This window comes from Bufo gargarizans, chromosome 3, assembly GCF_014858855.1.
Source record: "Bufo gargarizans isolate SCDJY-AF-19 chromosome 3, ASM1485885v1, whole genome shotgun sequence".
NCBI lineage: Eukaryota > Metazoa > Chordata > Amphibia > Anura > Bufonidae > Bufo > Bufo gargarizans.
Genome location: NC_058082.1, coordinates 451,175,344 through 451,199,053, shown reverse-complemented (window position 1 = coordinate 451,199,053; position 23,710 = coordinate 451,175,344). Strand labels below are relative to the sequence as shown.

At 44.8% G+C, this 23,710-nt stretch overlaps 2 protein-coding genes across 3 annotated transcripts in view; one reads left to right on the top strand and one right to left on the bottom strand.

Annotated features, from left to right (window-relative positions):
* The window catches only part of GPR161 (G protein-coupled receptor 161), a 45,532-nt gene extending 41,378 nt beyond the window's left edge, over nucleotides 1–4,154 (bottom strand). The window contains exon 1 of the mRNA XM_044283560.1: nucleotides 4,141–4,154. The gene's annotated coding sequence lies outside the window, so the exon portion shown is untranslated. The remainder of the gene's footprint in view (nucleotides 1–4,140) is intronic.
* A 9,338-nt stretch (nucleotides 4,155–13,492) lies between these two features.
* The window catches only part of SIRT2 (sirtuin 2), a 35,901-nt gene continuing 25,683 nt past the window's right edge, over nucleotides 13,493–23,710 (top strand). The window contains exons 1-4 of one of the 2 annotated variants that reach the window (XM_044283557.1): nucleotides 13,493–13,563; nucleotides 19,516–19,562; nucleotides 19,751–19,790; nucleotides 23,489–23,599. In XM_044283557.1, the coding sequence (XP_044139492.1) occupies nucleotides 13,554–13,563; nucleotides 19,516–19,562; nucleotides 19,751–19,790; nucleotides 23,489–23,599 (208 nt within the window). In that variant the 5' untranslated portion in view covers nucleotides 13,493–13,553. Of the gene's footprint in view, nucleotides 13,564–14,328; nucleotides 14,446–19,515; nucleotides 19,563–19,750; nucleotides 19,791–23,488; nucleotides 23,600–23,710 lie in introns of those variants that run through there. The other variant, XM_044283555.1, reaches the window with a different exon arrangement.

The window sequence follows — 23,710 nt, the reverse complement described above, 5'->3', positions numbered from 1 at the left end:
CAGCTCCTTTGTGAGTTCCTCCCATGCCGCATCTTTTCTGACACGGTCATGGTATAGCTCTGACCTGGTGTCCCATAATAGGGGCCGTTCTTGGACAAGAATGATGAGCTTCTCCACATTGATGATGGCCATGATTCTCTTGCAGCCTCCTTTCTCTACTTCCTGGTCCTAGGTGCAGCCACATGTGACTGAAATGGGGTTTCCTAGAATGTTTTCAGTCCAGGGGTCCGTTAAAAACGGATGACAAACGGATGCATTTCCGTGTGCTATCAGTTTTTCACGGACCCAATGACTTTCTATGGGGCCACGGACCGCGATTTGCGGCCAAGTATAGGACATGTTCTAAAAAAAAAGGAACGGGCACACGGAACGGACAGCACACGGATGAGAATAAAAGGCATACTGCAATTTTCCCGGACCTATAGAAATTAATGGGTCCGTGCATTGTCCGCCAAAATCGCGGAACGGACACGAAAAAAAAAAAACACATTCGTGTGAATGCTCCCTAAGTGTATTACAGTCTGTTTGAAAAAAAAACTTTGAAAAAAAATAAAAAACTGCAAATTTTGTTTTATTTTTGTCACCTTACATTACTAAAAGTGCAACACCAAGCGATCAAAAAGGCGTATGCGCCCCAAAATAGCACCAATATAACCGTCACCTCATCCTGCAAAAAATGAGCCCCTAACTAAGACAATCGTCCAAAAAAAAATAATATATGGCTCTCAGAATATGGAAACACTAAAACATCTTTTTTTGGGGTTTAAAAAATGCTGTTATTGTGTAAAACATAAGTAAATAAAAAAAAAAGTATACATATTAGGTATCGCCGTGTCCGTAACAACTCTATAAAAATACCACATGAGCTAACCCCTCAAGTGAACACCATCACAAAAAGTGTAATAGCAAGCAATTAAAAAGTCATATGCACCCCAAAATAGTGCAAATCTAACAGTCATCTCATCCCACAAAAAAGGATATCCTACCTAAGACAATCTACCAAAACATAAAAAAAAACTTGGGCTCTCAGAATATGGAAAGAATATGAGAATATAGACAGGGCCGGCTCCAGGTTCATGTGGGCCCTTGGGCGATAAATCCCAGTGGGCCCCCGTGAGGCATTTTTTTACATTGACATGTCCCCCTGTGGCTCCCACACGGTATAATGACCCCCAGTGACCCCTATACAGTATAATGACTACTAGTGGCCCTTCACACAGTATAATGACTACTAGTGGCCCTTCACACAGTATAATGACTACTAGTGGCCCTTCACACAGTATAATGACTACTAGTGGCCCTTCACACAGTATAATGACTACTAGTGGCCCTTCACACAGTATAATGAACCCCCAATTCCCCCCCCCCCTGTATTATGACCACCTGTGGCCCTGCATTCAGAATAATAACCCCCAGTCACCCCCATTCAGAATAATGACCCCCAGTAGCCCCCACACTGGGGGAATACTGTATGGAGGGGGCTCTGGGGGTCATTATACTAAATGGGGGACACTGAGGGTCATTATACTATGTAAAGGGCCCTCACAGTATAATGACCCCACAGCGACACTCCATGCAGAATAATGACCCCCAGTCGCCACCACACTGGGGGTTATACTGTATGGAGGGGGCACGAGGGGTTATTATATTTAATGGGGGCTCTGGTGGTCATTATGCTAAATGGAGGGTCAATGGGGATCGTTATACTAAATGGGGGGCACTGGGAGTCATTATACTGTGTAAGGGGCCCTCACAGTATGATGAATGACCCCCCAGTGGCCCCCTCACATACCTATCATTGCAGGGGAGCTGGCAGTCCTGTCCATCACTAACCGCAGCTCCCTGCGCTCTTTCTCTCCTCCGGCCCACTGCAGCAGTGAGCCAGGCCTGGAGCAGAGAAGGAGATGTGCAGTGATGTAGCTGGAACTGACTGGGCCCCACAGCAAATTTGAGTACGCCCCCCTCCTCCCCAATGTGTGTTCACATCACGTTTTTCCTATCGGTTTGATGTATACAAATGTGCAGCGCTCCACGTTTTTGTATCCTGCATAGTCAAGTAAAAAATGCATACGTTAACGTATATGGTTTTTTACAATGGAACTGTATGGTGACCGGACGCCACTGTACGGCATCAGTCTGAGGCATCTGGTAACGCATACATTTTTGGTATACATTAAATGGATGGCACAAATGGGATGTGAACCCAGCCCTAGTGTCAGAATAAGCCCCAGTACACAGCAGAGCAGCGTGGCGGAGAGCGGAGGCCGCCATGTACTGACAGAGCGCTACCTGATCTTGGTGGTCAGGGATGAGGACTGTGCTTCCCAAGGATCATTTTCTACTGGGAAATACAGTGCACAATATAATACACTAGAATCTATATACTATAAAGATATTAGCCCTACCCCCAAATAATAATACAATTAGGGGGTCATTTATTACATAGAAATACGTCTGTTAGGCTACTTTCACACTTGCGTTCGGGGCTCCGCTTGTGAGTTCCGTTTGAAGGCTCTCACAAGCGGCCCCGAACGGATTCGTCCAGCCCTAATGCATTCTGAGTGGACGCGGATCCGCTCAGAATGCATCAGTCTGGCACAGTCTGTCCTCCGCTCCGCTCAGCAGGCGGCCACCTGAACGCTGCTTGCAGCGTTCGGGTGTCCGCCTGGCCACGCGGAGGCGCGCGGATCCATCCAGACTTACAATGTAATCCAATGGGGACGGATCCGTTTGAAGTTGACACAATATGGCTCAATTTTCAAACGGATCCGTCCCCCATTGACTTTCAATGTAAAGTCTAAACGGATCCGTTTGCATTATCATGCAAACGTATACGTTCTGAACGGATGTAAGCGTTTGCATTATAGGTGCGGATCCGTCTGTGCAGATACCAGACGAATCCGCACCTAAACGCAGGTGTGAAAGTAGCCTTAGGCTACTTTCACACTAGCGTTCGATCGGATCCGCTCATATTAATGCAGAGGGTGGCTCCGTTCAGAACGGATCCGTCTGCATTAAATTGGCAAAAAAAAAGCTAAGTGTGAAATTAGCCTGAGCAGATCCGTCCAGACTTTTACATTGAAAGTCAATGGGGGACGGATCCGCTTGAAGATTGAGCCATATTGTGGCATCTTCAAACGGATCCGTCCCTATTGACTTACATTGTAAGTCTGGACGGATCCGCATGCCTCCGCACGGCCAGGCGGACACCCGAACGCTGCAAGCAGCGTTCAGGTGTCCGCCTGCTGAGCGGAGCGGAGGCTGAACGCCGCCAGACTGATGCAGTCTGAGCGGATCCGCATCCATTCAGACTGCATCAGGGCTGGACGGATCCGTTCGGGTCCGCTCGTGAGCCCCTTCAAACGGAGCTCACGAGCGGACAGCCGAACGCTAGTGTGAAACTAGACTTAGGCGTATTTCTGACACAGATTGTGGCATAAAGGTCCTTAGCACCGCAATCTGTATCTTTTCCCGCTCATGCCAGGTCTAAAAAAGGATGGCGTGGGCAGGGAAAGGGATACAGTTATGGCCATGCAGTTATTGGATACCACCGCCATATAGTGATAACACCGCCATACAATGATAAAACCACCATACAGTGACCGGATAAAAGGGTATAAGAGGGCACAGTACAGGGAATGACTATGGGCACTGCACAGGGTGTGGTAAGAGGGCACAATGCAGGGTATAAGTGGGCACAGTACGGGGTGGGGGGCACAGTCACATGACCCTGTGACGTTAGAAGGTCCTTATGGTGAATGCTGTTCAGATGCCACCATAATGAGAGGCAGAGGAGTGAGACAGGGGCCCTGGATGGACAGGAGGGGTGGACACAGCAAGTAGGGGGAAGGGGCTCTGAGGGGGATTCATACAAGTAGTGGCAGGAGGTCTGTGCAGGGCAGCAAAAGGAGATAGGAGGGTGAAACAGGAGCTCTGGATACATGAGGGAGGAAAGGAGACAGCAGGGGCCCCATGAGGATGAGATAGGACAGGATATGGGGGGGGGGGGGCAGGTGTCATGGAGGCAAACTGCTTAATGAAACAGTAACACAACTAAATAGAATGAAGCAGCAGCCGATCGAAGAGACCCCCCCTTCTGTCCCAAGAGACATTCACAGTGCAGACTGCAGACTCACTCACAGACTGTCTTCAGCTCCAGCTCCAGCCCTCGGTCTCTCTCCTCAGGCAGTGTGTCCTGTGTAGAGGGGGCGTGTCTGAGTCTCTGCGCTCAGGGGGCGTGTCTGAGTCTCTGCAGCTCAGAGGGCCCCACCAAAGGGGTACTGCGTAAGTGAAGTGACAGCAGTGAGAGCTCCCATCTGTATTGATGGAAGTGCTCATAGCAGCTCAGTGGGCCCCCCCAGGAGCATTGGGCCCCGGCACTTGCCCGGGGATGCCGGAATATAGAGACACTAAAACATTTAAAAAATGATATTATTGTGTAAAACTTAAATAAAAAAAGTAGACATATTAGGTATTGCTGCATGACCGGCTCTATAAAAATATCAGATGATCTAACCCCTCAGATGAACACCTTTAAAAATTTTTTTAAAAAAACTGTGCAAAAAAATATTTTTTTTTGGTCACCTTACATAACTAAAAGTGCAACACCAAGCGATCAAAAAGGCGTATGCCCCCCAAAATAGTGCCAATCAAACCATCATCTCAAAAAAAAAAAATATATGGCTCTCAGTCTATGGAGACACTAAAATGATTTTCTTTTTGTTTCAAAAATGATATTATTGTGTAAAATTTAAATAAATAAAAAAAAGTAGACATATTAAGTATCGCCGCGTCTGTAAGAACCTACTTTATAAAAATTTCACATGACCTAACCCCTCAGGTAAACACCGTTAAAAATAAAAAGTGTGTCAAAAAAGCCATTTTTTGTCACCTTACATCACAAAAAGTGTAATAGCAAGTGATCAAAAAGTCATATGCACCCGAAAATAGTGCCAATCAAACCGTCATCTCCTCAGAGGTAAAGTATCGATTTTACCTCTGCGAGACCGAGCTGGATTTAGCTTTTTTCGTTTGGATTTCAATGTACCCTAAAATAGTACCAATCAAACCGTCATCTCATACCGAAGAAAATGAGCCCCTACGTAAGACAGTCGACCAAAAAAATAAAAAATTAAAATAAAATACGACTTTCAGAATTTGGAGACACTAAAGAAAAATCATTGCTTTATTATGTAAAACTGAAACAAACAACCCCAAAAAGTTGTCATATTTGGTATTGTCACGTCCGTAACAACCTGCTCTATAAAAATAGCACATTATCTAACCTGTCAAATGAATGTTGTAAATAACAAAAAATAAAAACGGTGCCAAAACAGCTTTTTTTTTGTTACCTTGCCTCACAAAAAGTGTAATATAGAGCAACCAAAAATCATATGTACCCTAAAATAGTACCAAAAAAAAATGCTATCTTATCCCGTAGTTTCCAAAATGGGGTCACTTTTTTGGAGTTTCTACTCTAGGGGTGCTTCAAATGGGACATGGTGTCAAAAAACCAGTCCAGCAAAACTTGCCGTCCAAAAACCATATGGCGTTCTTTTCCTTCTGCGCCCTGCCGTGTGCCCATACAGCAGTTTACGATTACATATAGGGTGTTTCTGCAAACTACAGAATCAGGGCAATAAATATTGTGTTTTGTTTGGCTGTTATCCCTTCCTTTGTTAGAGGAAAAAAATTGATTAAAATGGAAAATCTGCCAAAAGTGAAATTCTGAAATTTCATCTCCATTTTCCATTAATTCTTTTGGAACACCTAAAGAGTTAACAAAGTTTTTAAAATCAGTTTTAAAAACCTTGAGGGGTGTAGTTTCTAAAATGGGGTCACTTTTTGGGAGTTTCTACTCTAGGGGTGCATCAGGGGGGTTTCAAATGGGACATGGTGTCAAAAAAAACAGTCCAGCAAAACCTGCCTTCCAAAAACCCTATAGCGTTTCTTTCCTTCTGCGCCCTGCAAAGTGCCCATACAGCAGTTTACGACCACATATGGGATGTTTATGTAAACAACAGAATCAGGGCAACAAATATTGAGTTTTGCTTTGGTGTTAGCCCTTGCTTTGTTACAGGAAAATAAATGGATTAAAATGTAAAAATCTGCCCAAAAAGTTAAATTCTGAAATTTCATCTCCATTTTTCATTAATTCTTGTGGAACACCTAAAGGGTTGAAAAGTTTGTAAAATCAGTTTTGAATACCTTGAGGGGTGTAGTTTTCAAAATGGAGTAATTTTTGGGTGGTTTCTATTATGTAAGCCTTACAAACTGACTTCAGACCTGAACTGGTCCTTAAAAAGTGGGTTTTGGAAATTTTCTGAAAAATGTCAAGATTTGCTTCTAAACTTCTAAGCCTTGTAACGTCCCCAAAAAATTAAATTGCATTCACAAAATGATCCATACATGAAGTAGACATTTGGGGAATGTAAAGTGATAACTATTTTTGGAGGTATTACTATCTATTTTAAAAGTAGAGAAATTGACATTTGGAAATGTGCTAATTTTTCCAAATTTTTTGTAAATGTGGTATTTTTTCATAAATAAAAATGAAAAATTTTGACTAAATTTTGCCACTGTCATGGAGTACAATATGTGACGAGAAAACATTTATGACTGTGTGTTGAGTTATTTTGAGGGTACACCAAATTTACACTGTCATACAAGCTGTACACTGACTACTTTACATTGTATCAAAGTGTCATATCTTCAGTGTTGTACCATGAAAAGATATAATAAAATATTTCCAAAAATGTGAGGGGTGTACTCACTTTTGTAAGAAACAGTATCTATCTATCTATCTATTGTAAGGGATCTCTCTCTCAGGGTGTCGCAATCACAAACTTATCCTCTGACAACGGGGTTCAAGTCCAAAAGGTGCTTTATTTCGGCACTTCAGCACCATCACACACATAAACATCAAAAATTAACATCTGCCTGTCTGGGCTCTAACTAATACACGTGTCGTCTCTATCTCACCTATAGAGCGCCATTCACACACAGGATTAGATCCGGCTTCCTCAGCCATATACGGTCCAGCAGCCTCCAGGCTGTGACCACACCAGCAAACTTGGGGGAAGATGGTCCAGAAGTCCTGCTGACTCTGACCCTCTTTCAATAGGCATCGCTGGACCCCCCCAAACTTCAGGCTTTACAAAGCCTCATGGCCCTTTAGCCCTCTTGGCTTAGACCACACAGAGCCTCTCAGGCTTCCTCAGCCTTTCTCCCTCCAAGTCATACACAGAGGGTTGTTTTATCCCTCCTTGATTACAGCAACAGGCCTCACCTGCAATCACCTCCGGCAATAGACAATACATGTAGTGGAAGGGTGTGGACTGCACTACACACATTCCACCACTAGATGGGGGTAGCACCACAGTATATATAGCACAGTTCAGGCCTAGTTAGAGAGTTATATCTGTAAAGAATAAATCAAGGCAACTGGATAAATGAGAACCTTCACAGACATAGTTAGAGAGTTGGAGTTAGGTTTTGGAGGAAGAAGGAGATGGAGTGAGGAGCATGGGGGAAGGAGAGGACCCCTCTTAGCTCTTTTGGGCTCCACGGCCCAGAGGAGCCAATTTACATCTCAGTATCAAGCCAGGAAAATAGGCAGAGGTAAAGTCTATATTCTACCGTCTACTCTTCCCGAGTATCAAGTGGATTTTGCTATTGTGGAAAGACAAAGGAAGGATTTATTAGCTTCCGGCAGCCTCACCATTATTTTAAGGACAGATAAGATTTCTGTTGCATCACTTGTGTGTAGAAGATAAAGACTTGAACTAACTGAAGCAAGGCAAGGAGCTGAATATCAGTGAGTACACAACTACCTACTATAGCCTGAGACATAACTACATCTACAGCCTGTTACTAGGATTCATCACATCCAACCTGTTTGTTCAGAAGAGACTGTTTTATAACTGGATGTAAACTGTTGTCAAGATCCTGGTTACAGTAAAGTTCTTAGTTGGATTCAAACCCTGCCTCATTCTTCTATCTCCATACTACAACCACTCTCAACATTTTGCACCATCAAGGTGCTGGCGTCACAACATTACATAAGTCAGGGGCCCAGCCGCACAAGCACCCAAAAAATCCAATCACCATCAAGGGCACCTCGATCACCACTTGGCCGGTGTCCCCTATAATAGATTGTGCCCCGGAGAATTTGGTGCTGTTCTCCCCTTCACTGCACTGCTGGCCCAGGGAGGCATCTGCTAACCATGAGTACCCGATAAACTGTTGTAACTTTCGGCCCACCGTGAACCTCACGCGTTCTTCCCTGCAGACTGGCACGTTGCAATAACTACTGTGAAGGAGGCACATATCTGGTCATAATTACTAAGAGGGGGGGCACATATATGGCCGTAATTACTGTGAGGGGGAATATATCTGGCCATAATTACTGCGAGGGGCACATATCTGGACGTAATTATGTGAGGGGGAATATATCTGGTCATAACTACTGTGAAGGAAGCACATATCTGGCCATAATTACTGTGAGGGGGCACATATCTGGCCATAATTACTGTGAGGGGGAACATATCTGGCCATAATTACTGTGAGGGGGAACATATTTGGGCATAAATACTGTGAGGGCACATATCTGGCCATAATTACTGTGAGGGCACATATCTGGCCGTAATTACTGTGAGGGGGAACATATCTGGTCATAACTACTATGAAGGAGGCACATATCTGGTCATAACTACTGTGAGGGGCACATATCTGGTCATAACTACTGTGAGGGGCACATATCTGTCCGTAATTACTGTGAGGGGCACATATCTGGCCATAATTACTGTGAGGGGGAACATATCTAGTCATAATTACTATGAAGGAGGCATATATCTGGTCATAATTACTGTGAGGGGGAACATATCTGGTCATAACTACTATAAAGGAGGCACATATCTGGTCATAACTACTGTAAGGGGCCACATATCTGCCCATTATTGCTGTGAGGGGGAACATATCAGGCCATAATTACTGTGAGGGGGAACATATCAGGCCATAATTACTGTGAGGGAAAACATATCTGTCCGTAATTACTGTGAGGGGGAACATATCTGGTCATAACTACTATAAAGGAGGCACATATCTGGTCATAACTACTGTAAGGGGGCACATATCTGGCCATTATTACTGTAAGGGGGCACATATCTGGCCATTATTACTGTAAGGGGGAACATATCTGGTCATAACTACTATGAAGGAGGCACATATCTGGTCATAACTACTGTAAGGGGGCACATATCTGGCCATTATTACTGTGAGGGGGAACATATCTGGCCATTATTACTGTAAGGGGGAACATATCTGGTCATAACTACTATGAAGGAGGCACATATCTGTTCATAACTACTGTAAGGGGGCACATATCTGGCCATTATTACTGTGAGGGGGAACATATCTGGTCATAATTACTATGAAGGAGGCATATATCTGGTCATAATTACTGTGAAGGGGAACATATCAGACCATATTTACTGTGAGGGGGAACATATCTGGCCAAAATTACTGTGAGGGGGAATATATCTCCTCCTCTTATTGGCTGCTGGATGCACATAGAGGTGACTAGGAGCAGCACACCATATGTGCAGAGTCTGCGCTCCTGAACATAGAAGCCCAACGGCTAAGGGCTCTTTCACACTTGCGTTGTCCGGATCCGGCGTGTACTCCACTTGCCAAAATTACACGCCAGATCCGGAAAAACGCAAGTGAACTGAAAGCATTTGAAGATCCGTCTTCAAAATGCGTTCAGTGTTACTATGGCAGCCAGGACGCTATTAAAGTCCTGGTTGCCATAGTAGTAGTGGGGAGCAGTATACTTACCGTCCGTGTGGCTCCCGGGGCGCTCCAGAATTATGTCAGAGCGCCCCATGCGCATGGATGACGTGCCATGTGATCACGTCATCCATGCGCTTGGGGCGCCCTGACGTCACTCTGGAGCGCCCCGGGAGCCGCACGGACGGTAAGTATACTGCTCCCCCGCTCCCCACTACACTTTACCATGGCTGCCAGGACTTTAGCGTCCTGGCAGCCATGGTAACCATTCAGAAAAAGCTAAACGTCGGATCAGGCAATGCGCCGAAACAACGTTTAGCTTAAGGCCGGATCCGGATTAATGCCTTTCAATGGGCATTAATTCCGGATCAGGCCTTGCGGCAAGTCTTCAGGATTTTTGGCCAGAGCAAAAAGCGCAGCATGCTGCGGTATTTTCTCCGGCCAAAAAACGTTCCGGTCCGGAACTGAAGACATCCTGATGCATCCTGAACAGATTTCTCTCCATTCAGAATGCATTAGGATAAAACTGATCAGGATTCTTCCGGCATAGAGCCCCGACGACGGAACTCTATGCCGGAAGAAAAGAACGCAAGTGTGAAAGAGCCCTTAGGTAGATTTAGCGTAGGACCCACCTGACCTGAGACCACCTTGGCGCTGGGTAGGTGGGCACAGATGTATTTTGATCAAAATATATTGGCTAAGGCCCCTTGCAGACGAGTGTGACCCGATTAGGTCCGGATGCGTTGCGTCTGCGATCAGGGAAAATCGTGCTATTGCGTACGCAATTTCAGTCAGTTTTGACTGTGATTGCATTGCGTTGCTAAGTTTTCTCTGCGCGAGTGCAATGCGTTTTGCACGCGCGTGAGAAAAAAATGATTGTGGTACCCAGACCGGAACCCGGACTTCTTCACTGAAGTTTGGGTTTGGGTTAGGTATTCAGTAGATTTTATTATTTTCCTTTATAACATGGTTATAAGGGAAAATAATAGCATTCTTAATACAGAATGCTTACTAAAATGTGGCATGAGGGGTTAAAAAACAAAACAAATTAACTCACCTCATCCTCTTGTTCGTGCAGCCGGCATCATCTTCTTTCAGGACCTGCCAAAGGACCTTTGATGAAATCTTCTGTCTTCATTCAGCAGGACCTGCGCTGACATCACCACACTCAACACGTGGTGAGCGCGATTACGTCATCAAAGGTCCTTTTGCAGGTCCTGAAAGAAGAAGAAAGAAGACGGTGCCGGGTGCGCGATCAATTGGATGAGGTGAGTTAATTATTATTCTTTTTTTAACCCCTGATGCCACGATTTAGTAAACATTCTGTATTAAGAATGCTATTATTTTCCATTATAACCATGTTACACGGGAAAATAATACAGTAAATTGACTTTAATGGGGTAGCTCATCCCTATCATCCATGCGTGAAAATCGCACCGCATCCGCACTTGCTTGCAATTTTCATGCAGACCCATTTATTTCTATGGGGCCTGCGTTGCGTGAAAAACACAGAATATAGAACATGCTGCGATTTTCATGCAACGCACAAGTGATGCGTGAAAATCACTGCTCATCTGAACAGCCCCATTGAACTGAATGGGTCCGGATTCAGTGCAGGTGCAATGCGTTCACCTCACGCATTGCACCCGCACGGAATTCTCGCCCGTGTTAAAGGGGCCTAAGGGTTACATCAGAGTGAGGGCTTAGTCCATATATAATGCTTGCATCTATTTTGTTAGTGCACTATTATCTTTTTTTCTGTGATTTCTTTTAGGGAACATATCTGGCCGTAATTACTGTGAGGGGCACATATCTGGCCATAATTACTGTGAGGGGCACATATCTGGCCGTAATTACTGTGAGGGGCACATATCTGGCCATAATTACTGTGAGGGGCACATATCTGGCCATAATTACTGTGAGGGGCACATATCTGGCCGTAATTGCTGTGAGGGGCACATATCTGGCCATAATTACTGTGAGGGGCACATATCTGGCCGTAATTACTGTAAGGGGCACATAACTGGCCGTAATTACTGTGAGGGGCACATATCTGGCCATAATTACTATGAAGGAGGCACATATCTGGCCATAATTACTGTGAGGGGCACATATCTGGCTGTAATTACTGTGAGGGGCACATATCTGGCCATAATTACTGTGAGGGGCACATATCTGGCCGTAATTACTGTGAGGGGCACATATCTGGCTGTAATTACTGTGAGGGGCACATATCTGGCCATAATTACTATGAGGGGCACATATCTGGCCATAATTACTGTGAGGGGCACATATCTGGCTGTAATTACTGCGAGGGGCACATATCTGGCCATAATTACTGTGAGGGGCACATATTTGGCCATAATTACTGTGAGGGGCACATATCTGGCTGTAATTACTGCGAGGGGCACATATCTGGCCATAATTACTGTGAGGGGCACATATTTGGCCATAATTACTGTGAGGGGCACATATCTGGCCGTAATTACTGTGAGGGGGCACATATCTGGCCATAATTACTGTGAGGGGGAACATATTTGGTCATAAATACTGTGAGGACACATATCTGGTTCTAACTATATCTCTATCAAGTTCTATCTATGTCTCTATCAGGTTCTAGCTATATGAGGTTAGGTTCAGTGGCGTAGCTAGAAATGACTGGGCCCCACAGAAAATTTTTGAATGGGGACCCCCTCCCCCAGTAATTTTTTTCGCAACCCCTTCCATTCATGCCGCCCCCATTCCTGTGGCTAGTAAAGATCGCTCTCTCAGACCAGGCCCGGCAGCTGTTCCATCCGTTTTCTACACTGTCTACTCTATACTGTCACTGTATATCATTTCATAGTGTAATACTGTTGAGGGGGCCCTGACAAAATCTTTTAGTCCTTCTCCTCCTGAATGTGCCCCTTCCGGGTCAGGGCCCCAAAGCAGCCGCTTCCCTTATAGTTACGCCCCTGGTTAGGTTCTATCTATGTCTCTATCAGGTTCTAGCTATATGAGGTTAGGTTCTATCTATATCTATCAGGTTAGGTTACATCATACCTCCCAACTTTTGAAAATCGCAAAGCGGGACAATATATGCAGCACGCATCACAGTAGTTTTTTTCATACTGGGCCACGCCTCTAAGTCCACCCAAAGCATAATTACTGACTTTCATCACAATTGCAGCAGCCGGCGATCAGTTAGGTGAGTATAATTTCCTTTATTTATTTTTTTACAACATGTCGAGCCCCTGGGACAATATTTTTTTGGCGCTTCAATATCCGTTTAAATATTAGCTCATAAATCAGATTATAGATATTTTAAGGTCTGGTCTTATATACAAGAAGAAACCATACAGATAGTTAAGTGAGGAGCGATTTAGTAAATTTATTAATGCACAATTATGCATTAATTTCCCAGATCAAAAAGAGGGACATTTAAGGATCAAAGAGGGATTTGGGTCATAAAGAGGGACTGTGAAATCTGCTGTATATGAGCTGCCTCCAGTCTACTTCACTTCCTTACATCCTAGTTCACCCTCATATATCTGCAGCGCAGAAGTAAACACCGGTGAAGGGACAACCACGCGTTGTCAAGACAACAGTAGCTACAGCATATGACGTGCGCTGCCATTACACGAGCGGCCTGCCAATCACACTTCTCAGCCAATCAGGATTAGCAGCCTATCAGCCTCTGTGGTTCTGGCGGGGCGGGGCTTCCTTTGGTCAGCTGATCCATAGTTCTCTTCCAGAATCCAGAGTCGGAAGCCGCAGGAGTCTTCATGGCTGCAGGTACAGCACAGTGTATGGGGGGCTCTGGTGTCCTGTAGTCATCTGAGGGGGTCACATGAGGAGGCTGCAGGCACTGCCTGTCATGTCTGTGTTCCATCTGACAGCTGTAATACAGTACAGGATATCTGTCCCTGTAATATTATATACATCAATCCTTGCAGCCTTTCTAATGCCTTGTGTAATGTGGAGCGGTGCACATGTGGATTTACATCAAACTCACCCACCTGTGGACCTACCTGTGCAGATTGTGCGCACAGTAAGTACACCGCTCCATACGGTAGCAGCTAAGCAGATGACGCTTTTAAAATCTCATCTACTTGTTGCAAAAAATAATCTGAACCTAAGATTTTGATATCCGCAGCACGTCACTTTGGAACGTGGAATTGTTGCGTTCTTCTTTGCGGATTTTCCACATTGAGTTCAACAGGGAATTAAAAATCTGCAGTAAATCCCAATTGTTACAGATTTTGCTGTAGATTGCCTGCAGCGAAATGCACAAGTTCTAAATAAATAAAAAAATAAAACACTATACTTTCCAGCCCTGGTGCTTCTGTGGCTCCCATACCCGTCTCTCTATAAGCGGGCCTCCTATAATATCTTGTCACATGGGACCTCTGCAGCCAATCACAGAGGACGAGACAACGTTTGCAGAGGACAGATTCTACAGAGACGGGTATGGGAGCCCCGGGGAGGTGAGCATTTTACACCCTTACTTGCTGTACATGCACCGCAGTGATTAAGGGCGCATGTTGTGCATCTTTGCAGGTCCGTGTGACAAAGTGGAGATCTTCACCAGCGAGGGAGCTGATCTACATGTTCACTATAATACAGACCGAGCGTACATTATAGCACGTCACGGACCGCCTACTACTTTGAAAAGTGGTGAGTGGTGAATAAGGCACCTTGCAGACGAGCGTGTCTGGATTAGGTCCGGATACGTTCAGTGAAAACTGCGCGATTTCGCAAGCAAGTCCATTAAGTTTTGTTTACGATCACATTCAGTTTTTTTTTGTGCGTGTGCAATGCGATTTAATGCGTTTTGCACACGCGTGATAAAAAACGGAATGTATACAAACATCATCTCTTAGCAACCATGCGTGAAAAACGCAATGCGATTTTTACGCAGCTCCATTCACTTCCAAGGGGCCAGTGTTAAGTGAAAATCGCAGAATATAGAACATGCTGCGATTTTCACGCAACGCAAGAGCGATGCGTTAAAACCAATTGAAATGAATTGGTCCGGATTCCGTGCGGAAGGGACCTAAATCTCCAAAAAGTCGCAACATTTTTCATAATGTCAGCTTGCACTAAAATTTGTGTTTTTTTTAATTTTTTTATATTAGTGACACTTTTCTGGCGCAGAGGGCTTGATAAATCTCTCTTTCTGTAGGTGAAAGCCGCTAGCAAATCTGCACCAGATCCTCATGATTTGCTGCTTCCGTTTCCCAGTGAATTGTGGAATTACTGCAGACTAGGGATGAACGAACTTGTGTTTCAAGTTTGGCGTACAAGGTTTGGGTTATCTAAGTATTCCGTCATGGATTCCGCTACCACGGAGCATTACTTATGGTCCGTGGTAGCAGAATCCATAACGGAATGCTTAGATAACCTGAACCTTGTATGCCAAACTTGAAACACAAGTTCGTTCATCCTTACTGCAGACATTTTCCACAAGATTGCGCGTCATGCACACGACCGTATGTATTAAGGGATCCACAACATATAGATACCGGCCGTGTGCGTCCTGCACTTTCCTAGGTCCCTATTATAGAAATGCCTACTCTTATCTGCTAAACTGACAATAGGACATGTTCTATCATTTGTGGAAATGCCGCATGGATTTAGTCCATTTGAAGTCCGCATTTTTTCCATCCCCATTAAAATGAATGGGTCCGTTCCTTAACCGCATGAGGCCTTACTGCAGTCAGTGTACTACTTACCTGCAGTCTGGTGGTCCATCATATGCAACTTTTCTGTTTGGAGGAACATCACTTGAATTCCCACTTCTTTCCATCCATTAATGGGGTATTCCAGTTATAGAAATCTATCCAGTATCCACAGCATAGACGATAACTATTGGATCGGTGTGGGTCCTACCACTGGGCCCCCATATCCCATGGAGCTCCTCTGATATGGACGGAGCGGCTGGTTGGAAAAACGCGCCATTGCTTTATTCATTTCTATGGGTCCCTGGAGGTAGCAGAAAACCCTGCTCAGCTATCTCCAGCGCTCCGACCAGCCACTTCGTCCATATCGGGGAGCTTCATGGGGTAGGGGGCCCCCGTTTTTGTGATTGGTGTGGGTCACAGTGGTAGGAACCCCACTGATCTGATAATTCCCAGACGTCCATGTACATACAGTGGCTGGGGCTAGTGGAATGGCAATGTTCCCATTTGTTTCTCAGTTCTTTACTTTTTTCAGGATCTCTGTTTGCTGTCATTGACATTGTAGTTTACATGTAATGGGAGTGATTTATCAGTATAGCACGTTACTGTCCTGATAGTTTGCTGCCGTGTATCTGTGCAGGTAAAGCTGGATTCACGTCCGCTTTTCTAGTTTTCTCTTCCACCATCAGAACAAAAAAAAACTGCATTTGAAAACTGGAGACCACGTGCGGTTTTACCACAGATTGTCCGATTTTGTGATGTGCTTGCCGGCTGCATTGTTTTTACTGGTCATACATGTGCATGGTCAATAACTGCGGCAACGTGTGGTAAAACCATGTGTGCAATGCTAGTTACCATAATATATGTTCTGGCATGTCTAAAAGTGACTTATCATAAAAATACATGAAATATATCAAATATTCCCCCTCCTAGTCAAATAAATAATTGGGGTCAAGTTATCAAACTGGTGTAAAGTAGAACTGGCTTAGTTGCCCATAGTAACCAATCAGATTCCATTTTTCACTTTTCACAGCTCCTTTGGAAAATGGATGGTGGAATCTGATTGGTTGCTATGGGCTACTAAGCCAGTTGTACTTTACACCAGTTTGATAAATGACCCCAAATGTTTCAAGACGAGCAGAAACTATGACAGACTGATCGTAAGGGCCAATTTTCTGGTTGGCACGGAACAATGTTAATTGACCAGTACAAGTGAGAATAATCAAGTTAAAGGTTTTTTGGGGGATTAGAATATGGATGACTTCTCCTCTAGGTAGGTAATCATGATCTGATTCGTGGGGGTCTGACTCCCGACACCTCTGCCAGTCACCTGTTTGAAGAGGTTGTGGTGCTGTGGTGAGTGCTGCGGCCTCTTCCTAGGCCAGGGACGTCACGTTCCTTTGTCACACGGCCTAGACACAGCTCAGTCCCATAGATGTGAATGGGGCTGAGTGTGATACCAAGCACAGCCGCTATACAATGTTTGGTGCTGTGAGGAGGCTGTAGCGCTGCTGATCAGTGGCATTGCTGAATGTCTGACCCCCGCCGATCAGATATTGATGTTCTATCCCAGTAATTGGCAAACTCGGCCCTCCAGCTGTTGTAAAACTTCAACTCCCAGTATGCCCAGTCTGCCTACAGCAGGGCATGATGGGATTTGTAGTTTTACAACATCTGGAGAGCCACAGTTTGCCCATCCCTGTCCTATCCTGATGATAAGTCATCAGGATTCTACTCCTGGAAAACCCCTTTACAGTGTATCTTTCATGACTTAGAACCCCAGCCATAATTGTAGAACTGACATTGGGAAACAGTGCCGGGCGGGTAGGTTGCTAAGGCAATGATTCTACGCCAACACCTTGTCTGCACAGGGGTTTCTGCTACGTATTTACACTGTAGACACAAAATAAGGGTACAGCCGCGTGGATTTCATCACAAATTATCAGCAATTCCGCTGCACATTTTCCACGGCTTTCATGCTATGCATTGCAAAGGGTGAAAATTTGCATGGAAAATTCACTGCATAAATTAAAATTTGCATGCCAATTCTGCTATGGAATTTTTTACATAGGGTGTGGATGAGTTTTGCTGCTCTAAAAAGCGGAGGATTTTCCGCACACAGTGCGTATTATGGTGCAACTAATCCACTGCGAAGTGCACATCAGTTACATGTGGATTTTGACATGGATTTGCAGTGCAGATGAGGATATCCTTGGTGGAAACAGCATACATTGAAGGACTGCGCAGGTCATGTTATGTGCGGATTCTGTTCCGAATTCCAAAATCTTTCACACCGTGTAAATGAATAAAAAAATAAAATAAAATCTCATCTACTTTGCTGCTGCTGGCTGTGGATTTTCCACATGCAAATCGCGTAGCCTTGCCCATTGCATTGTTAACAGGTAAGTCCCGCCAGAGCAGGGAGTGATTGTGATAATGGGGACCAGGTTATGCAGTTCCTCAAGATATGGCCCCTGGTAGGGCATTGGGGCAGCCTTAAATCATGGCGTGATACCTTTGGTGCGTTTTTGAGATTGGTTGTATTTTTCTGAAAAACATGTTTCACCGGCAAAATCTTGCAGCCATCAACAATCTTTAACGGACAGTTTAGCGGAAGATTTTATGGCAAATCGAAACCGCACCAAGCATATCTGCTCAGTTCTCGGCTGCGTGTGGCCTCATACCAGTGCGTCACGAGAAGGAGTATCTGCTTCTACTGCTTTTATCTCAGAATTGTGAATCGACATCAGATACCACAAGAAGATATTGTCCATAGGCTTTAGCAGGTAAACTTGGTCAGACACGTTTGGTGTCACCACATACTCTGCCACAGGGTCAGGTTTTTTTATGCAGTTTTTGAAGCCAAAATCAGCAGTGGCTAATAAAAGGAGAAAAAGTTTTCAGGACAGATACGACTTCCCCTCTTTTTTGAATCTCAACAACCTAAGGGCTCATTCAGACGGTCGTATGCTGTCCTGATTTTCACTGACAGGTATAGGACACGTTTTCTTTGTTTTGCGGAGCCATAGAATGGAAGAAAAGGGCCCCATAGAAGTGAATATGGCTGCATCTAATCCGCAAAAATGCATACGGCCGTCTGAATAAGCCCTAAAGGTGTGGCAGCACCCTTACCAGGCCACTTCTGATAAAAGAGAAAATGGGTCTTTGAGCTGACCTGTGGAGAGAATACACTTTCAGCACAGGAAGAAAGAGGAGCAGTTGGGACATCTGAGGAAGAGCCCGTAGCCAGTCAGGTGGTCGCATGACCCCCAGTCGGGATTGTGGAATCTGTGGAACGACAGAAGTATAAGTATTGCTCAAAATGCATTTTCTTCACAGGTTAGCTCAAAGACCCATTGTAGGTACACTCTGGGAACTCCATTAATCCTGGACAGTCCCTTTAACTTCAGAGTTTACACTTTGATTGGCGCTCAACATGACCAGCCTTTAGAAATTTTTATGCCGCACTCATTTACTAATGTGTTTTATGAGGTTAAAGGGGTATTCCCATCTTAGACAATGGGGGCATATCGCTAGGATATGCCCCCATTGTCTGATAGGTGCGGGTCCCACCGTTATATCGATAACGGAGCGGGGAGTGCTGTGGCTGGAGGAACCCAGATTTCCCGGGGTCCGTCCATCGCCAAGCGCTAATCCCCGCCTCTCCCATAGAAGTGAATGGGAGTGTGTGCCCATGCTCCCATTCATTTCTATGGGGCAGACGGCAATAGCTGAGATATTTTCGGCGGCCCCATTGAAATTAATGGAAGGCGTCTGCGCATGGGCAGTGCGCTCTCCTTCACTTTCGGGGCTCCGTTCTCGATATAGGTGCGGGTCCCAGCGGTGGGACCCGCTTCTATAAGACAATAGGGGCATATCCTAGCGATATGCCCCCATTGTCTGAGATGAGAAAACCCCTTTAAATGGAAAGTTGTGCTGTTACTGGGGAGCAACAGGACATTTTTTGTAATCTCATACAAGCTCTTGTATCAAAAAGTGCATTTAAGAGGCTGGAGCTTCTTCATGCTCATAAACAATTTACTAACATTATTATTTCTGGGCTTAGAAGCTAAAGAAGCCAAGGAGCCTCCCACCACGTTGGAAGATTCAGAGGTAAATAGTTTCTCTATGGCATCACTCATCCTTCTCCATTGACCAGTTTATACATTGATTACATCTATTCTTCCTGTACTTGGAACCCCTTGTTTTGGCTAAAGATGACATTTCAGCCCAAATAACCTATAGCTATTATGTATTTTGCTGTTCTGATGAAAATGTGATTAATTCTATTTCTTTTCTAGGAATCGGACTCCAGTGAAGAAAACAGCAGTGCTTCAGAAAGTAAGAGATTGGTGTGACAAATACAAAAATGAACACCCCTTTATTATGACCTATTAACTCTTCACACCCTAATATTCTATGGTACTTACGGTGGCCATGCACATTAGATAAATGTTTGGCAAATCTGGCCAGTTTGGGGGAGACTAGCTGATCGTTTAATGTGTATGTGGGCATCTCTACTCTTCGACTGCAAATTTTGGTGGAAATAAGGGTTGGCCGTAGAGCTGGGCGATTTAACTTAAATAATCAAATTATTTTCCAACTTAAAGTGGTATTCTAGGATTTTACTGTTGACGGCCTATTCCCAGGATAGACCATCAATATCTGATTGGCACAGACACCCCTACTGTTCACCTGTTTCTTTGTAGCTCTGGCACTGGGAGTCGGCGCAGGAACCACACAGTTCCACTCACTGTGTAGTGGGAAGAGCTTGTAACTGCGCCACGGCTCTCATTCACTTCAGTGGGAGCAGCACTGCAGTTTCCAGCTCCATCTACTACACGGTGCTACTGCAGAAAAGCTGATCTTCACCAGTTAGCTACCAGCAGCACGTCTCCTCTGAAGCCAGTCATTGGCTGCAGCGGAGCATGTGATCGTGCCCATGTAGCATAGGAAGAAAACAGTGTGGGGACCGGAAGATAGAGACACTGGAGGTGGCATGGAGAACCTAAGTGGAGCGGAGATGGTAAGTATGAATGCTTAGCTTAGTAGGGCAGGCTGCTGGCACATGGTAAAATGTCATTATTACCGGAGAACCCTCTTCGGGCATCACTTTCTGAGGGGGGCACTCAAGGCAGACCCAGGTATGCGGACCTTTACAAAAGGCACTTGAGTACCCTTGTCCTCAGTGTGGAAGTTTGGGTATGCACTTATCCAGTTTGGTTTGTCTGCGCTGCTTCCCTCACCTGGTACGGTGGTCCTACTGTCCTTGTTGTCACCACTTGCACTAGTTCTCTACTGAACCGTTTCAGCCTCTTCTACTTCTCCCCTTCCGCAAGGCGAGTAGTTAAACAAGTCACAAAGACATCATCATGACACACCGCAAGGATATAGTGCAAAAAATTAAAAAATGTGTATTGACCCTAGTGTGGGGGGTAAAATGTAGGCAAATTATCACTGGTAAGGCAAAGTGGCATGGGGGGACGGGCAAAGTATTGCCATGCGCTGTGTTTGCCACTTTGATATGCCTACATTTTTACGTTATTCTTGCAGTGTCACACTGATGTCTTTGTTATTTGTTTTATGCTTCATTGGTATTCTGGAGACTCAGGTGGGAATTTATCAAACCGGTGTAAAGTACAACTGGCTTAGTTGCCCACAACCAGTCAGATTCCACCTTTCATTTTTCAGAGCTCCTTTGGGAAATGAAAGGTGGAATCTGATTGGTTGCTATGGGCAACTAAGCCAGGTTTCCTTTACACCAGTTTTGTTAAATCTTCTCCTCAGTCTTTTACTATTTAGGGAATTGCATTACATGTTTTTTTTTATATTTATGTGGTCTTTTTACATGGAAAGTATTATGTGTAACTGACTGCTGTTCAGCTGACCGCACCAGCTGAAGTTTCAAGCATGAGGATGTGCCATCACAAATGTTGCGAGATGAGGTGTGAGACCTCAGCCTTCCCTTGGTTTGTATTCTATTTATCCGGACGCACTACTGAAGCTAATTACAAAGCCAATGTTATCTGTGCAGCTTCACACCGAGGCTCATTTTACATCAGTATTTCGAATGCACAGCATGTTCTAATGGTGTCTGTATTGATCCCATATCTTCTTCATAGATGTCCATCTTACCAAAAGACAGTTGGACATAGTGAGGTCCTGGCCATAGCATCAGATTGCTCTTTTCATTTTCTCTTGGTTTTCCTGTAATCTTATTAGCTATGATCAACTTCTCCACTTTTTCCCCGCTTATGACAACTCTCAAATTTACTAATACCATCTTAAAGTAAGACAGTGTAAATGTAGGCAGTCTTAAACTGGGCCAGATTTTTCACAGTGGCTGATGCTGGATGATCAATGTGTCGCATCTTTAGGTGCCTTTCACACAGGTGAGAATTCCGTGCGGGTGCAATGCGTGAGGTGAACGCATTGCACCTGCACTGAATCCGGACCCATTCACTTCAATGGGGCTGTTCAGATGAGCGGTGATTTTCACGCATCACTTGTGCGTTGTGTGAAAATCGCAGCATGTTCTATATTCTGCGTTTTTCACGCAACGCAGGCCCCATAGAAATGAATGGGTCTGCGTGAAAATCGCAAGCATCCGCAAGCAAGTGTGGATGCGGTGCGATTTTCACGCATGGTTGCTAGGAGATGATAGGGATGGAAGCCAACCCGGACCCCATTAAAGTGTTTTGACTGTATTATTTTCCCTTATAACATGGTTATAATGGAAAATAATAGTATTCTTAATACCGAATTCTTACAAAAATGTGGATTGAGGGGTTAAAAAATAAATAAAATTAACTCCCCTCATCCCATTGATCGCGCAGCCGTCATCGTCTTCTTGCTTCTTCTTTCAGGACCTGCAAAAGGACCTTTGATGACGTAATCGTGCTCACCACGTGGTGAGCGTGGTGACGTCAGCGCAGGTCCTGCTGAATGAAGATGGAAGATTTCATCAAAGGTCCTTTGGCAGGTCCTGAAAGAAGGAGCAAGAAGACGATACCAGCTGCGCGATCAATTGGATGAGGTGAGTTAATTTTTTAACCCCTCAATCCACATTTTAGTAAGCATTCTGTATTAAGAATGCTATTATTTTCCCTTATAACCATGTTAAAGGGGAAAATAATAAAATGAATAGAACCTAACTGACTGCAATTGCGTGCCTTCTCGCGCGGGTTTCCCGCAATGCACACGCGGCGCATCCAGAGCAAATCTGTAACGCTCGTGTGAAAGAGGCCTTAGTCTTGTCTAGTCTAAGTTTTCTTCACTTATATGTTGGCTTTGTTGTACTCCAAAAACACACCAAGATTTTTTAAGCATGGAGGCACATTAAAGGGGTTGTTCGGGTTCAGAGCTGAACCCGGACATACCCTTATTTTCACCCCGGCAGCCCCCCTGAGCCTAGCATCGGAGCATCTCATGCTCCGATGCGCTCCCTTGCCCTGCGCTAGATCGCGCAGGGCACAGGCTCTTTTGTTTTTAATAACGCACTGCCGGGCGGTAACTTCCGCCCAGCAGTGTGTTCGGTGACGTCACCGGCTCTGAGGGACGGGCTTTAGCTCTGCCCTAGCCGTTTTACTGGCTAGGGCAGAGCCAAATCCCGCCCATCAGTGCCGATGACGTCACCGGGGTTCCTGTCAGCCCCATGGAGAGCCCGGTATGTCACCGGAACTCTGAAAAATGCCTTTGCCCTGCGCGATTTAGCGCAGGGCAAAGGAGAGCATCGGAGCATGAACTGCTCCGATGCTCATGTCAGGGGGGCTGCCGGGGTGAAAATGGAGGGCTGTCCAGGTTCAGCTCTGAACCTGGACAACCCCTTTAAGCCATGCCCCTTTCCCTCAAAACTTTGTCGGACGAGGTGTAAAAAAAGGTTAAAAAAGTGTCTAAAACACTTGATAAATGCAGGGCAAAGCATGTATGACAGTTTTTTGGCTCAAATTGCGCATAAAAAACTGCCAGATTTTCAATAGTAAATATTCCGCACTGTCTTAGTTTGTTCCATATTTACCTTTTTATATATTGTTTTCCAGTGGATTTTCTACGTGATCTTTTCTCCCGGACACTGGGCTTAGGGACCCCAGAAAAAGTCCTTGATGAACTCAGCCTGGAAGGTGTAGGCAGGTTCCTGCTCAGTGGTAAATGTAAGTCAAGTCACATATACAACTTTATTGCATTTAAAAATTTAAAATATTTTAAAAGTTATAGACAGATTATATGGCTCACATACAGAAGTGCCACCCGTAAGGCTCCAT